The sequence below is a fragment of the Anser cygnoides genome, chromosome 33 (assembly GCF_040182565.1).
Source record: "Anser cygnoides isolate HZ-2024a breed goose chromosome 33, Taihu_goose_T2T_genome, whole genome shotgun sequence".
NCBI classification, from domain to species: domain Eukaryota; kingdom Metazoa; phylum Chordata; class Aves; order Anseriformes; family Anatidae; genus Anser; species Anser cygnoides.
The window spans coordinates 2938921-2953226 of NC_089905.1; the positions used below are offsets into that span (position 1 = coordinate 2938921).

Genomic DNA, 14306 nt, shown 5'->3' on the forward strand with positions numbered 1-14306 from the left:
GGGGGGTAGAAGCCGAGCGCGCCCTCGCCCCCTTCCCTCCGCGTCACGTGGGGCCGAAGCCGGCGCCGGCCACGCCTCCCCCCTCCCGCAAGCGCCGCGGCCCGCGTCACGTGATGGGGGCGGGCGCCGCTGGGTGCTTGTCAGTGCGGCGGCGACCCAGGTAAAGTTGGCTGCGCGGGGCGGCGGGCGGCGCGCGGCCCCTTTAAATCCCGCCCCCCCCTCCCCGCTCCCCCCCTCCCCTCCCCGCGCCCCCCCCCCCCCCCCCCTCCCGGGGCGCTCCCCCCCTCCCCCCTCCCTCCCTCACCGCCCCCCCCCGTGCCCCCCCCACCCCCGTTACCGGGCGCCTCGCGGCCTGCAGGGCCCGGCCGCGCCGCACCGCGCCGGGCCGCGCCGCACCGGGCCGGGCCGGGCCCGCCGCAGGTGAGGCCGGGCGGGGAATGGCGGCCGCCGCCATGAGGGCGGAAGCGGGCCCGGCCTGGCGCCGCGCTGCTTTGGGGGGGGGGAACGGGAACGGAGCCGCCCCGCCGGGCCCCATTGTCCGCCGCCACCGGGCCCTCGGCGGCCGCCCCGCGGCGCGGCGCTAACAATGGGGCGGCCCCGGGCTGCCTCCCCCCGCCGGCCGGGCCCGGTACCGGGGCTCCGAACAAAGGGCCCCGAACCCCGAGGGGGGGGGGGGGGGGCGCGGAGCCGCGGGGCGTGGGCAGGGCGCGGCCCCGGGACACCCCCGAGACCCCCGGGACGCCCCCGGTAGCCCCGATCGCCCCCCGCTGCCTCCCCGTCACCCCCCCCGGTGCAACCCGGTACCCCCCCGGTGCCTCCCCCCGCCGCCCGTGCGGGCCCCGGCACCGCGGCAGCACCGGGCGGGAGCCCCCGCGGCGCCCCCCCCCCCCCCCCCCCCCCCCCCGGTGCCCGCCTCCCTCGGGTGCTCCCGGCCCGCCCCACGCCGCGGGCAGAGCCCCCCGGAGCCCTGCCCCCCCCCGGCCCTGCCGCACGTGCCCGTTACCGGGGGCGGGGGGGGGAAGGCCGCGGGTTCGTGGTGCCAGCAGAGGAGGGGAGCGGTGCTGGGCGCGGGCCGGGGGGTGCTGAGCGGGGCCGCGGAGCCCTGCCGCGGTGCTGTACCTCGCCCCAGAGCCCCAATAAAGAGCTCGGCTGCGCCCCGTGTGCCGTCACCTCTTCTTCCGATGCTTCGTTCGACGCCTCGCGTCCCGCGGGGCCCGGCGCCTCACAACCCCCCGGGGCCCGGCACCCCGCCTGCCCCGGGCCCTGCAGGCTCAGGGGGGGCCGCAAGGACCGCGGGCGACCCCCCGGGCGCGTTGCCTTCCCGGGCAGCCCCGCGAAGCCGAGGCGCTGCGACCTGCGGCCATGACGCTTCTCCTTCTCCGTCAACCCCGGCGAGCGCGTCGCTGTCCTCGTGGCGTGGAGCGCGGAGCTGGCCGGGCGTAACGCGGTCCCTCGGCCGCGGGTGTCCCACGGTTAGCTGGCCGTGCCCCTCCGTTACGGCCCTCTTGCTGCACATACGTGGTTTTTTATGCCTTTTTTTAACAAAAAGAGGTAAAACGCTCGACGAACGCCGCTCTGAGCCAGCTGTTAGGCTCGTCGTTATGCGTGCACGGCCAGCCCCGGTGCAGAGCCAACGTCGGGGCTGATGTTTGCGTTTAAATACTGCCCGGGAGCTGCACCAAAGCTCCCTGCTGGAGCAGGGAGTGGATGAAGTCCCAGCAGGCAAACCCCCGTCTGCAGGGCGCCGCGCGCCCACCTGGAGGTCTCCGCAGCATCCAGGCCTGCTGGTGGTGCTTCTGCCGTGGCTCTTTCTCTGGTGGTTTTTACACCTTAAAAAATGCTTTAATGGTCACCGAAACCGAGCAGAGAGCGGCGGCTGTCGAACAATGCCCGGCGCTGCCCGAAGGCTGGGGACAGCAGCCTGCCGTGGAGCCGCAGATTGAGTTACCGCGGGCACGCGGTCCCGCTGCCGGATGGGTTTAACGGGGCGGCTCGTGTGCGTGCAAAATACGTGGGGCTGGGCGAGACGGGGCCGTGGGGAGCAAGAAGAAATTCCGTGGGGAAGGAGCGCGGGAGGCAGCGCTGCGTGGCCGCGGCGGCGTTGGTCGTGGGGGGCACTGGGGCTCGGCGCTCCTGGCGAAACGCCGGCTGTGGGGTGCGCCCAGCCGCTCCTGCTGGCCCCAGAGGCGGTGTGGGTTCCCTCCCGGTCCTAAAACCTGGAGGTGTGTGACCAGAAAGCTCCGTTCTTGCGGTGCCACGAGGTGTGGGCACCCCCGAAGGGCGGCCTTTGGAGGCTTTGGGGGAAGCTGTGGAGCGCTTGGAAGCCCAACACGAGCGGCGCGAGGCGCTGGCGTGAGCCGGAGGGGGTCTGCCACGGCGCGGAGGTGACGTGGGGTCCCTGAGCTCTGCTGGAAAGGGCCCCCAGCCCCGCTGCTCTGCACTCGCAGACTCCCGATTCCCCGGGTCTCGCAGGGCCGTTGGCTGTCGCGGCTTTTCCACTTTTCCCTCCTGCGCCCTGGGTCCTGCTCTGTGGCGATGGTGACGAGGAAGGCTTCGGGTCGCGCCCTGCAGGCTGCGTTTCCTTGCTCGGGTCTCCTGCCGCGGCCCCTTCCTCTGCCCCAGGCCTCGGAGCAGCAGCTGGAGCAGAACCTGTTGCATCGGAGGAGGGCTCGGCGGCGTTACCGGCAAACCCCAGCGGTGTGGGGCCGGCGATTATTTAGATTTCAGGGTCTCGGAGGCAGCGAGGCCTGCCGAGCGCCTCGGGACGTGCCTGGTGCTCCTCGCTTTGGGGAGATCACGGGCAGGGTAAAGCCCTTCGCTGTGTGGGATTCCTTCCTCCAAACCCGGGGCGTGCGGCTGTAAAACTTCACTTCCTAGGGGTGCTCCACGGCCTCGGCTCCTGCGGGGATTTTTGGCCTCAAGCAGCTCCCCAGCAGCGTTACTCGCTGTTATTGCGTGTCGGCTCTGAGTTCGTTTTTTGGGTAACTTCAGAATGCTCGGTAGAAGAAAAACGTGATGTTCCTAGATCCAGGGAACAATTGAAATAAGAGAAAACGGTTGGTTCTACCGGGATCGTATTCCTTTAAAAACAAACCCCCCAAACCTGCGGCAGCACCTTTTGCCGGCAGGTTTTTGCTTCCTCTGCACCGGAGTCAAGCCAGGAGAGAGGAGAGCTCAGGGCGCTCAGCCGGCACACCTGAGGCTCGGAGATGTTCGCTCTCAAAGCGAAGCTTCTCGAGAGCTTTTCGCAGCGCTCCTCGCTGTAGTTGGCGACCCCGTGCCCGCTCGCCCGCGTCTTCTGGCGGCGAGCGGCTGAGCCCTTGCCACGGGGCTCCTCTCCCCGGTCCCGGCCGCTCGCTGGGCTGCAGACGGGGCGCGGCGGCGGCCGCGTTCGAAGCGGGGCGCTCGGTGGCGGGGCCGGCCGCAGGAGCCCGCGGCAGCCCCGGGCACGCAGCGGTTTTGGGGAAGCGTCGGGAGGGTGGGGCCGTGCCGACTGCCTCGCTCAGTCTCGGTGCTGCCTTGTGTTTTCAGTTTCTAACAGCCTGTTCTCTCTTCTCCCCCGCCCCACCGCAGAGCTCTACCTTGTAAATACTGTTATTTGTATATACTGTAAATGATGACATCGGTGGGCACTAACCGAGCCCGGGGGAACTGGGAGCAGACACAGACACAGAGCCAGACACAGCACAAGCAGCGGCCGCAGGTAAGGGGAGCGTCCTTGGAAACCGGCTGGCGTGGAGGTGGAGACCTGGCGCTCCCGGCCGGGCGCTGGGCTTGGCCCAACGAAGGCCGACAGCGCTCCCTGCGAGCCGCGGGGCGCTCCCGGAGGCAGGGCGGGCGGGCGCCTCTGCCTGGGAGCCGGTGCCGGCGGGGTGCTGCCTTCCCTGGCTTTGTAAACAGTTGTAAACGTGTTTACAAATACCTGAAGCGTGGGAGACGGAGGGGTTTGGCCAACCTCTTCTCAGTGGTCTGTGGGGACAGGACAAGGGGCGATGGCCACAAAATGGAGCCCTGGAAGTTCCGCACCAACTTCTTCCCGGCGAGGGTGACGGAGCCCTGGGACAGGCTGCCCAGGGAGGTTGTGGGGGCTCCTTCTCTGGAGATATTCGAGGCCCGTCTGGACGCCTCCCTGGGCAGCCTGCTGTAGGGAACCTGCTTTGGCAGGGAGGTTGGACCCGATGGTCTCTCGAGGTCCCTTCCAACCCCTACAGTTCTGTGAGTCCCTCCGGCTGTGCCCTGTTTGTTTTATCAAACGCAGGCGGCCGCGAAGCCGTCTGCAGCTTGTCTCGATGTCCTGGTGGTGCTGAGGGCTGCCTCGAGGTGGAGTTAGGTTCGGTGGCTTGGGCTCACCCATTGCAGAGGGGTCGTCCGGCGGTGTTTCCCTTTCTCCTAGACTCCCCTCCCTCGCTCCTCTTCTCTCTGCCTTGCTTTCTGAAGCTTGCCTCTTCCCGGCCCTCGTTTGCGCCTCTTCCTCGTCGCGTCGGATCTTTTCCAGCGTCCTCGGGAGCGGCACGGCCTTCGGAGGAGGGTGAGTGCGAGGCGTGCCACGCTAACCCCGCTCCCTTTTGATGTTCCATCTCCTCAGGCCACTGCGGAACAGATCCGACTTGCACAGATGATTTCGGACCACAACGACGCTGACTTTGAGGAGAAGGTGAAACAAGTGAGTGCGAACCCTGGGGCAGGACAGGAGGCTGCTCCCTGGGCTTCCTTAGGCCACCATGATTTTCAAGGCCTCGCGTGCCTGCTGTCTTCGGCCCCAAAGCACGAGGCTCAGCAGCATCCCGAGGCACGGCGCTGGGAGGCTAGGTTGTGGTGAAACTCGGTGACTCAGAAATTCCCACCCTCGGTTCTGGGGATTTGCTTCTCGTTCGGGGGCATAATTAAGCTGGGGAGGCTGGCAAGACTGCCAAACCCCGTCGTTCCTTCAGATGCTTTCTGTTTTGGGATGCAGTTTGCTGGCCTCGTAAGAGAGCCGGGGGGGATGTTGGTGCTTTCTTGGTTGGGAACGCGCTGACTGTGGCGGTGTCTTTTCTACAGCTGATCGACATCACAGGCAAGAACCAGGATGAGTGTGTGATTGCTCTGCACGACTGCAACGGGGATGTTAACAGAGCCATCAACGTGCTGCTGGAGGGCAATCCGGACACGGTAGGATTGGGTCCTGTAAATCTGGTGAGGCCTAGTTTGGTGTGACTGCCTATTTGGAGACGAGACGTACAGTAACCTGCAGATAACAAGCCAAAATGACTCACTAGTTACACGAGTAGCATGGGAAGCGTGGTTTTCTCCGGGCTTCTTAACGTCGTAGGTTTGCAGAAAGCAGGAGCGTGGCCAGCCTGGAATAGGGAAATAGAGGGGAAAATGTGATAAATCCATTTGCTTCCTATTCCTTCTGAATCCGAGCAGTTGTGCAGATGCCAGCGTCCTGGTGGCAAAGCTTTCACACTGCCGTGAGCGGGAAGTAACTTCTCTTTTCTCCCGAGGGCTGAGGGACTTGTGGTGAAGGGCAGGTGTGGCAGCGGTGGTTCATTTCTGTTACTTTGGCACTTTTGTTTCTCCAGCCTTAAATGTTCCCTCCCCGTCCTCAGCGATTTGCTGATTTTCCACTGCCCGTGCCGCACATTTTTGGGTCTTTTTGCCCTTTCTGTGCCAGCAGTGTTTTCTGTCGAGTTGGGTGAGCCAAGGTGAGCTCTGTGGACGAGTGGGAGCTCCTCCACGAGGTGTGCGGGCTGTGGCGAGGGCAGCAGACACAGATTCTGCTACAAACCAGCAGAAAGCCGCCGAGCCTCAGACCCTTCCCCACCGCTGCCAAACAGATCCCCCAGCACACTGAGATCGGACGGAGCCAGCCGACCTCTGCGTGCAAAGCTGAGGCTGTAGCTAGCGCTTCCAAATGTCACACACCAGCTCTTTTTTTCCCCTCTTTATTAGCCGTGAGGTAGATGGATGGCTTGGGATTCTGTGATTCTGTGGACAGCTCTGTATTGTCTAAGGCAGCTGCTTCCCAACATCAGGTGCTCTGCTAGCTCTGGCAGCGGCCAAGTTCGATGTGGTGCACGTGAGGATTCTTGCCTTGCCTTCAGAGAGCCCTTTCCATTGATAACTGAACAAAACAGCTGTTGGAAAACCCTTTTAGGAAGCGGGGTGACATGAATGTGCGTCGCTGAGGCAAAGCTCTGCTCTGACTGTATTTTCCTCCACGTCCCTTGTAACCGGCGGCTTCCAGTTAAACGCCAAACCCCTGCTATGGCAGCAGTTACTTTTCCTAGATGAACACATTGCTCACGAAAATAGCGCTCGGGGTAGCGCGCAGCAAGCCGCGGCGTCTCCTTTATTCGAGCAGCTGAAGCCCCCAGCAGCACGAGATGCAGGGCAAGGCACGCTCGCTGCGGAAGATTTGTAGAGGCAGGGGTGGTGGTGGCAGAGCAGAGCCCTCGAGTGGCTGCCACTTCTTCAGCCTCCAGTGCCCTGGGGGGCCTGCGGGCTGCTACCTGCAGCAGGAGCACCGGCAGCCTCTCGGAGCTGCTTCTGGGCTGGGTTCAGCTGGGGCAGCAGTCCCCTGGAAGGGGTTTCTGGTAAGGAACAGGCTTGTTAATGGCTCAAACGCTCACCTGCTGAGCTAGTTACTCGTAATTTACTGTATTTCAAACGGGAGAGGAGCCGGCGTGATCTTCACGTCGAGTTAGACTCTGCTTAAAATTGCAGTATTCCAAGTAAACATTTTCCTGAATTTCCTTCTGAGCCAGATATCCATGGAGAGGGACTTGAGAAGCCCTTGGTTTGAAGGCAGTTTGTGCCTCTAAGGTTTTTCGTTACTGTCCCTGCATGTTGCCATCCAAACCCAGCTGTTTGTTTATCTGCCAGTTATGTTTTCAGGTGCTTGTCAATGACTTGTGACTATTTTTAATTATTCTAACAGTGTGCAGCATCAGTTTAAGAATGTGAAACCATTGCAGACTGTCATAAAACAAACCCGTGTGGGCTTAGAACAGTGAGCTGGAGGGCGTGCTCAACTTTTTACAGCCCAACTTGGGATGAGTTGAACTTGCCTGTGGATAAACTCTGATACTCTCCTCCGTGGGATCTGCTGTTCAGGGAGGGGCTTAGACAGCCGCTTTTGGGAGAATAACTCGCCCTGAAATGTTGACTGCAGGGCACTTTGGAATATTTACCCGGTTATTGCGGGAGCTCCCCCAAGGCAGTGACCTGTGTGAAGTGCCAGCCTTGTTCCCACTGAACGGGGCAAAGCTTCCAGGCTTTGTTTCAGAGGCACAGGGATCACGGGAGAAATAGAAGGAGCCATCTCCTCGTACCTCCTCCGGCATCCCAGCTGCTGTACGAGCACCCTGGTGTTGGCAGATGGTCTTTCCCAATAAAATTAGGCCGGAAACAATTTATTTTCCGGAGTTATGTTTTTTGTAGCCTGATTAAGCATGTGTGTACGTTGCATCCAGCGCTGGTCAGCCTGTGATTAACTGCTCTCCCCTTTGCAAACCTTCAGCATTCCTGGGAAATGGTCGGGAAGAAGAAGGGTGTCCAAGGACAGAAGGAGAGCGGACAGACAGAGCCAAGTGAAGAAAGCAAAGAAAACCGGGAGAGGGATCGGGATTTCAGCAGACGACGTGGCGGGCCGCCGAGGCGGGGGCGAGGTGCCAGCCGTGGAAGAGAGTGTACGGACCGGCCCTTTACTAACACCCAGTACCTACCAGTAAAGCTGCTTGGGCAGACACGGCTTTGAGGAGAATCAGCCGTGTGTATGGCGACCCGTTTGGTGCTCCCCTATCTGAGATGCACCCTTGGGTGCTGCGCCCGGCATCGCCGGTTAAAGAAAAGTTCTGGGAGCGTTTGGCAGCGTGGTGTCCTGCACAGCCACCGCGCTTCAGTGCCTGACGTCTGTTCTGGTATCCTCCCTAAAGCAGGAGGAATCCTGCTTTATTAATTCAGTTTGCCAATATTTTGTTTGTTCTCTTTCAGTTCGGGGCCAGGAGAACGGACTGGACGGTGGCAAGAGTGGAGGCTCTTCTGGAAGAGGCACAGAGCGAGGGAGACGGGGACGTGGCCGAGGCCGAGGTACGTGCTGGGCTTCGGGTCAGGGGTGGGAGGAGAAGAACGGTGTCAGCACAGCTCCTCTGTGACGTGCCTCTATCAGAGGAATTGCCAAGCCGAAAAGAAGCACTTGATTCTTGTTCTCAGGGTTAGGACTAGTGCCTACGCCTTGCTTCCCCCTTTTAAGCATGGTAGAAACAGTGACTGGTTCTTGTGTCCCACCCGGGGAGGTGAACTGAGCCCGGCTTTATCCTACAGAGCTGGGATACCAGAAGACCTAGGAGCCTGTTGGCAGGTGGGCAGGCTGCTTGTTAGCGACAGCACCTGGATCTGCCTCGTCCCTGCACATGTGTCTCTCAGCACCAGTGCTGTGCAAACGCTTGGCTTGGTTTTTAAAGATTCAGTGGCAGAAATTCATTTTTCCCCAAAATCCGTGCTGCTCAGGAATTGTTGCCGAGGACGCAGTACAGAAATCAGAACCTGGGGTCCGGTATTTATGCTTCGTGCCAGCTGGAAACCTCATCTGAGCCTGGAATCGTGCATCACTAATTACACTGCCAGCCAGCTGAGGTCATTCATGTACACATAAAGCCGCTGCTGGAGATCCCATCTACTCGGGACGATCCTCAACGCTTTATATTCTGGGCATCAGAACTCCATATGTTGTTCAAATGTTTCTTCTCCCAGTGGCGCAGAGCCAAGAGAGATGCTCACCAGTGCGTGTGTGTGTTTTACAGGTGGCTCCGGAAGGCGGGGGGGAAGATTTTCTGCCCAAGGCATGGGGTAAGTTTCACTGGGACACACCACAGCAAAAAATATAAAACCTTTGCGCGTGAATACTACCGTTTGCTTCGCTCTTCTGTTTTTTGTTGTTGTTTTTAATGAAACAAAAACTGCACCATGCTAACTTAAATTTGGAAAGGCCGCTGTAGCTGGAGCGTTCCTCTGCTGAGCAGAGCAGTCTTGGGGGAATCTCCTAGCTATAATACAGCACAAATAACATCAGCTGTTTTTAAAATGTTTAGCAAGAGGGAATAACAAATTTTCTTCCCTGTGTTTCTTACAGAACTTTCAACCCGGCTGACTACGCTGAGCCGGCCAGCACGGACGAGAACTATGGGAACAGCAACAACAACACGTGGAACAACACTGGCAGTTTTGAACCGGACGATGGCACAAGTAAGCGGCCTTTCAGCTTGTTGCCGTTGTGTTTTTAGATCAAAAGTGGGGTTTGTGTCCCTTCAGTTGTGCTGAGGAGGTTCTGGGCAGGTCTTAGGCTTGAGGGTGGTGGAATAGCTTGTTGGTTCAGAGCTGGAATTCAGTCGCTCGGATTCTTTACATCCAGAGGTGCCTTTGCTTTGAGGAGTATCCAGCGTGTATTTGGGTTTCCTGTGGAATAATCTTTGAGGTTTTAGGTCTGACTATAGAGGCTGCATCAGGTCATTTGTTAGGGGTAACCGTGCTGGAAATCTGGAGCTGGATGGTTGTTCAGGTGTGATCTTGTGTGTGCTGTTGCTGACAGAGGCACAGGGACACTCACCTCAGGTCTGTTTTCCAGCAGAAACCGTGCTGCGTCTTTGCAGAAGCCTTTTTACAGGCAGGAGCGTGATAAACACACGCAGGCTCCCTGGATGTTCAGTGCATCCTCCTGAGAATATTGCTCTGAGTTCAGATGTTGGGTTCGGTACGGGGAGCATTCACATTTTCGTGGTCATCTTGCTCAGGTTGCTGTAGGTTGAGACCTTGATACAAGAAGTAAGCCGAAAAGAAACCTTCATTGCTTCCCTGCTGGAGCCAAGCACTTCTCTGCTGGGCGGTTCCAAACACCCACCTGCCCTTGCATGTTTGAGTCCCCCCCGCAGCAATCTTGTACCGCAAACCATTTCTACGTGACACGAGTGCTCAAACGTTACGTTTTGGTTATTAGAACCATTCACAGCTCTACGTTAATGCTGCATTAGGCCGGCTTCATATTTCTTGTGATTGCTGACAAGCTAATAGCTTTGCAAAGAGCAAGACAGGACTGTAAAGTGCTGTCCCTTTCGCTACACGTTGTTAGTTTAGACTTTATTTTTCAGAAAAAAGAGCTTTTCCGAAAGGAGAAAGTAGGCCTGGATGCGTAAAGCTCTAGCAGACTGAGTGATCATCCTGTTGATGACTCTAAAAACTAAATGGCTTCATTTCTAAGCACCGGAGGGGTGTAGTATAGGAGTCTGTTGGTTAAGGGCAGTGGGGGCACGTGTGTCTCTGGAGGGAAAAGCAAAAGGAGCAGAGCTGCGTGCTGCAAATTGAGCTGTCTGGTCTGAGCAGACGTCTGTGTGTGCTTGTCTCTGTCCGTGTTTTTTGGAAATACGGAACAAAGTGGTTTAGGGCATGGTTGGGGTGGAATTAAGACTGTTTCTGACACAGCAGTTTGGATCCGCTCTAGAGTTACAGCGCAGCCGTAAAGTTTATCGTTCACCTGTGTCGTGTGTGGTCATTTTGTTCCTGTTGTAGTAGCCTCAGGCATCTCTTTGAATTAACAATATCCACAGGTACAATGTGACTGATGTACGTGGGGGCAATGAAACTCTTTCATTTAAGTCAAAATTTCACTGGTTGTCTTTTTTCTTTTCTTTTCTTTTGTTTCAGGACTTGATTTCATTGGGGGTGAGGGGTCAAATTATCCCCGAAAATTTGACACTGCTCCTGGTACGATACATCCAGGTGCACTAACTGCCCCGGATACCTTTACTTCACAGCTTTTTTTTTTAAAACAAACTGAAATATCTGTGGATATGTCATTCTTCTCTCTTAATTTGTTCATTTTAATGAATTTTGACGTTTGTTCTGACTCTGCTTTTACTAATGCTGACTCCTTGAATGTAAATTGGGAGAGGTTAACCTGCATACTTGTGGATTATGTAAATTTTGACTTCAGCCACTGCTTCTCAGCACCCACAGCAGCGCTGTGTCCCCAGCACCGACAGAGCACCCTGCCCCGGGGGAAGCACGAGGCAGCTCAGCCCTCTCCTGCCTGTCTCACATCCAGAGAGCTATGACTTGCCGTAGTCCCCGTGCTGTCCCCTTGCCTCTGCAGTTTGCTCTGCAGCAGTCACTCCGCTCGCCTCCCCGCTAGGTTTCTGCCCAGGTTCCAAACGCTGCTGCGAGGGTGATTAGTCCTGCTCAACTGTCGCAGCGCTTTACCTCTGCTTACGGCTGCCTCCGGACTGCCACGCTGCTTCCCTCCGAGCAGACCTGCCCTGCAGCCGAAGGTGGCCACCTATCTGCATAGAATCGTAGAAACACGAGGGTGGAAAGGACCTACAGGACCACCTAGTCCAACCGTCCTCCTAGCACCGATACTAAGCTACTAAATCGTATCTCCATCGAGATATTCGGATGACCAGGATGCTTGATGGCGAAGCTGCTCGGTGCCTGGCCAGTTTATTTCCTGCTTTTATATCATTACGTCATAGGAAGCCAAGAGAGACCGATGGGCTGATCCAGTTGGCCCTATTAAGCCCATCGAATCCCATTAGTGTCCCCTAGAAGGCCCAAAACATTTAACCAATGTCTTCTCCTCTGGTCGTGGTCCTGGGCACCCTGCTCCAGGTGGCCCTGCTCGAGCAGGGGTTGGACCCACAGGTCCCTTCCCACCTCAGTCCTTCTGCGGTCCCTGAGGTCTGGAAATCCAGGCTAAAACCCTTCTGCAGAGCCTTCTGCTTTGCTCCTTTCTTTAGAAAAAGAAACTCTTGACGACGCGGTGGGATTTTGGTTTTCAGCAGCGGTTGCAGCAAGCCTCTTAGTTCACCGTGCTGCTGAGCGGCATGCCGTGGCTTAAATTACTTACATCCTTCTCTGATGCACGATGGGATGCTCAAGTTCTGCCTAAAAAAATACGACAATCATATTTTCAAGCCCTCTTTTCCTGCCTGGAGGAGCTTAAAGAGATCAGCTGCTCCTTGAAGCTCGCTTAGGGCAGGGAGGGGTTCCCGTTCGGGTGACACTCCGAAGTGGCGGGGGCAGTGTCAGCGCCGCGCTGCTGCTCTCCCTGTCGGTAAGAGCTGCGTGGGGAGAGACGCTCGGCTTTTTTCAGGGCAAACCAACCAAAAAGCTAAGCACGCTGTGCTGGTTAGGGAGCTTCCTGGAGCATTTCCAGAGAATGCAACGAGCATCGCACGAGCGGGCAGGTCTTTGGTTCCTCGTCCCTCTCCCTGGGTGCCTGGCACCAGGGTGGTGCCCACCAGCAAAGCCCCGTTGGTGGCTGCTTTTCGACTGCAGGATTTCTTCCCGCTTTCCTTGCTGCTTTGCTTTTCTTCTCCTTTCCCCCCACATGAGCAAAGCTAAAGCCGAGCCCTGCGCTCCGCTCCGTGCACAAACTCTCTGGGACCTCTCCGAGCCTCCTGCTCTCCCCCGCGGACTGCAGCGGGGCGAGGAACCCGCAGCTCCTGCTTCCCTCCTGGGCAGGGATTTTCCGATCCGTGCAGCCTGGAAAGCAGCCTTCCTGCTGCCCGTGAGCGAGGGCACGAACAGGCTGAGGAACGGGGGGAAGCTGTTCCTTAACCCCTGCTGTGTGTTGGGTTGGGTGTGTTGAACTCTTTCCGGTGCTTCTGTCCCAGGAGGAAAGGGTCGTGTGCCTCGAGACTCCCACGAGCCAGGGAAGTTGTGTTGAATTAAAAAAAAAAAAAAAAAAAAAAAGTCCCCCCCAAATTGAACTTAAATCCAGGAAAGCTTCTTGGATTGGTTCAATGTCAGGCAAAGAAAAAAAGAAAATACTTCTTTGGTGCTCTGAACACCCCACCTGTAGATAAGCAGCTGTTTGGATGTTTTGGCCTCAAAATTGGAGTGTGTATGGGGAGATCTGCTGAGCTCTTCCCCCCAAAACCCAAGAGCCTGATCGTGTCCTACAGAAGGATCTGCAAAGTCCTCATTCCCCACGTGCTGTTTTTATGCTGTAAAAGGTTTTCAGCTGGTAAAGGGGCTGATACCAACTTGTTCTGTCCTTGTGACTCCCTCCAGAATTGACCCCCTGCCTGTCTTGGGTTCTGTTCACCTGCTTTGCGTGGGCTGAACCGACCTGGGCAGGGGGCTTTCTTTTTTTGCACTTTTTTTTTTTTTTTTGCCCTATGAATTTTGGGGATGGAAAATGCTCCCGCTTTCTTCCCACGCCAAATTTTCATTCGCCTAATGGATTTGGAAGCCACCGCATACAGCTCAAAGTACCGGGGTTAAATGGTGGTGTCTGTGTGGGACCGAACAAGTTGAAGACGCAGCCAGGCAAAGCTTGCCTTTTTTTTTTTCCCCTTCGATAAATCTTGCTCGTCTTGCAAATTGCGCTGCGATTTATTGTGGCTGCAACCTTGTGCTTTCCCCCCTGATACCCTAAGCTTCCTCACTTTGAGCATTTCTCCAAAATTGGACCCAGAACACTGATGGGTTGGTTAGCCCCAGAAGTGTTCCTTTCAGATTCCCATTCCCCTCTCCACGGGGGTTTCTGGTGCAGCGAGGCTTTGACATTTTTTGGGGGGGAGTGGGGGTGGGGAACGACCGTGCGAACGGTTCGGTTGCCCCTGGGTGCTGCAGAGGCTCGAGGCTCGGCCGGGGGGGTCCTGCACAAGGGGGGCCCGCAGCAGAGGTGCTCTGTCCGAGCTGCTGGGGTCACACCAACTGCTCGTGGGTGCTGCTGCCGCAGGAGGAGGGAGAGCAGGGAAATGGGATGAGGAGGCCGGGGACGGTGCCGGGGCTTCCTCGCCAGGCTCAGCTTTCCTGTTTGGTGCCGGGGGGCGCGCGCTGCCCTAGCTGCTGGCCCAGGGCCCCCCCTGGTGCTGCTCAGCCCGAGCCAGGCTGGGGCAATCCCCTCGTGGTAACTTGCCCGTGAATTTTGGGTTGGGGTCGGCTGCTTTAACTTGTCTGGTTGGCAAATAAAAGTCCTCTCGGCTGCTTGCAAAGCTTCCCAGTGCTTCCCCGGCTCTTGTAAGCGGAGCTTCGACGCACGCCTAACTTCTCTGCCTCTTGTTGTCCTTCAGGTGCGTGGAGGGCAGCGACGGAAGAATGGGGCACGGAGGACTGGAATGAAGATGTAGGTACTCCCCGAACCCCTCTCCTCCGCGTGCTGCTGGCGGGGTGCTGTCCTGACCGTGTACACAGCTAGGAGAGAAGCACAAAGTCCACCCTCTGCACGCTCCGGGCATAGCCCGGGGCTCCCAGCTCCAGGAGCTCTGATGACTGAGGAGAGTAAATATTGCTAGAACACGGGCGTCGTAGAGCTTGTCCCA

At 58.0% G+C, this 14306-nt stretch overlaps 1 protein-coding gene across 11 annotated transcripts in view; it reads left to right on the forward strand.

Moving 5' to 3' along the window:
• The first annotated feature begins 13 nt into the window (after window positions 1-13).
• UBAP2L (ubiquitin associated protein 2 like) overlaps window positions 14-14306 on the forward strand; it is a 29635-nt gene continuing 15342 nt past the window's right edge. For 4 of the 11 annotated variants that reach the window (XM_066986281.1, XM_066986285.1, XM_066986286.1 and 1 more), the window contains exons 1-10: window positions 15-160; window positions 3574-3703; window positions 4586-4663; window positions 5041-5151; window positions 7505-7673; window positions 7978-8073; window positions 8787-8832; window positions 9116-9228; window positions 10681-10755; window positions 14058-14110. In XM_066986281.1, coding sequence (XP_066842382.1) covers window positions 3614-3703; window positions 4586-4663; window positions 5041-5151; window positions 7505-7673; window positions 7978-8073; window positions 8787-8832; window positions 9116-9228; window positions 10681-10755; window positions 14058-14110 — 831 coding nt within the window. In that variant the 5' untranslated portion in view covers window positions 15-160; window positions 3574-3613. Of the gene's footprint in view, window positions 161-396; window positions 421-3573; window positions 3704-4585; window positions 4664-5040; window positions 5152-7504; window positions 7674-7977; window positions 8074-8786; window positions 8833-9115; window positions 9229-10680; window positions 10756-14057; window positions 14111-14306 lie in introns of those variants that run through there. The other 7 variants (XM_066986283.1, XM_066986291.1, XM_066986284.1 and 4 more) reach the window with 4 other exon arrangements.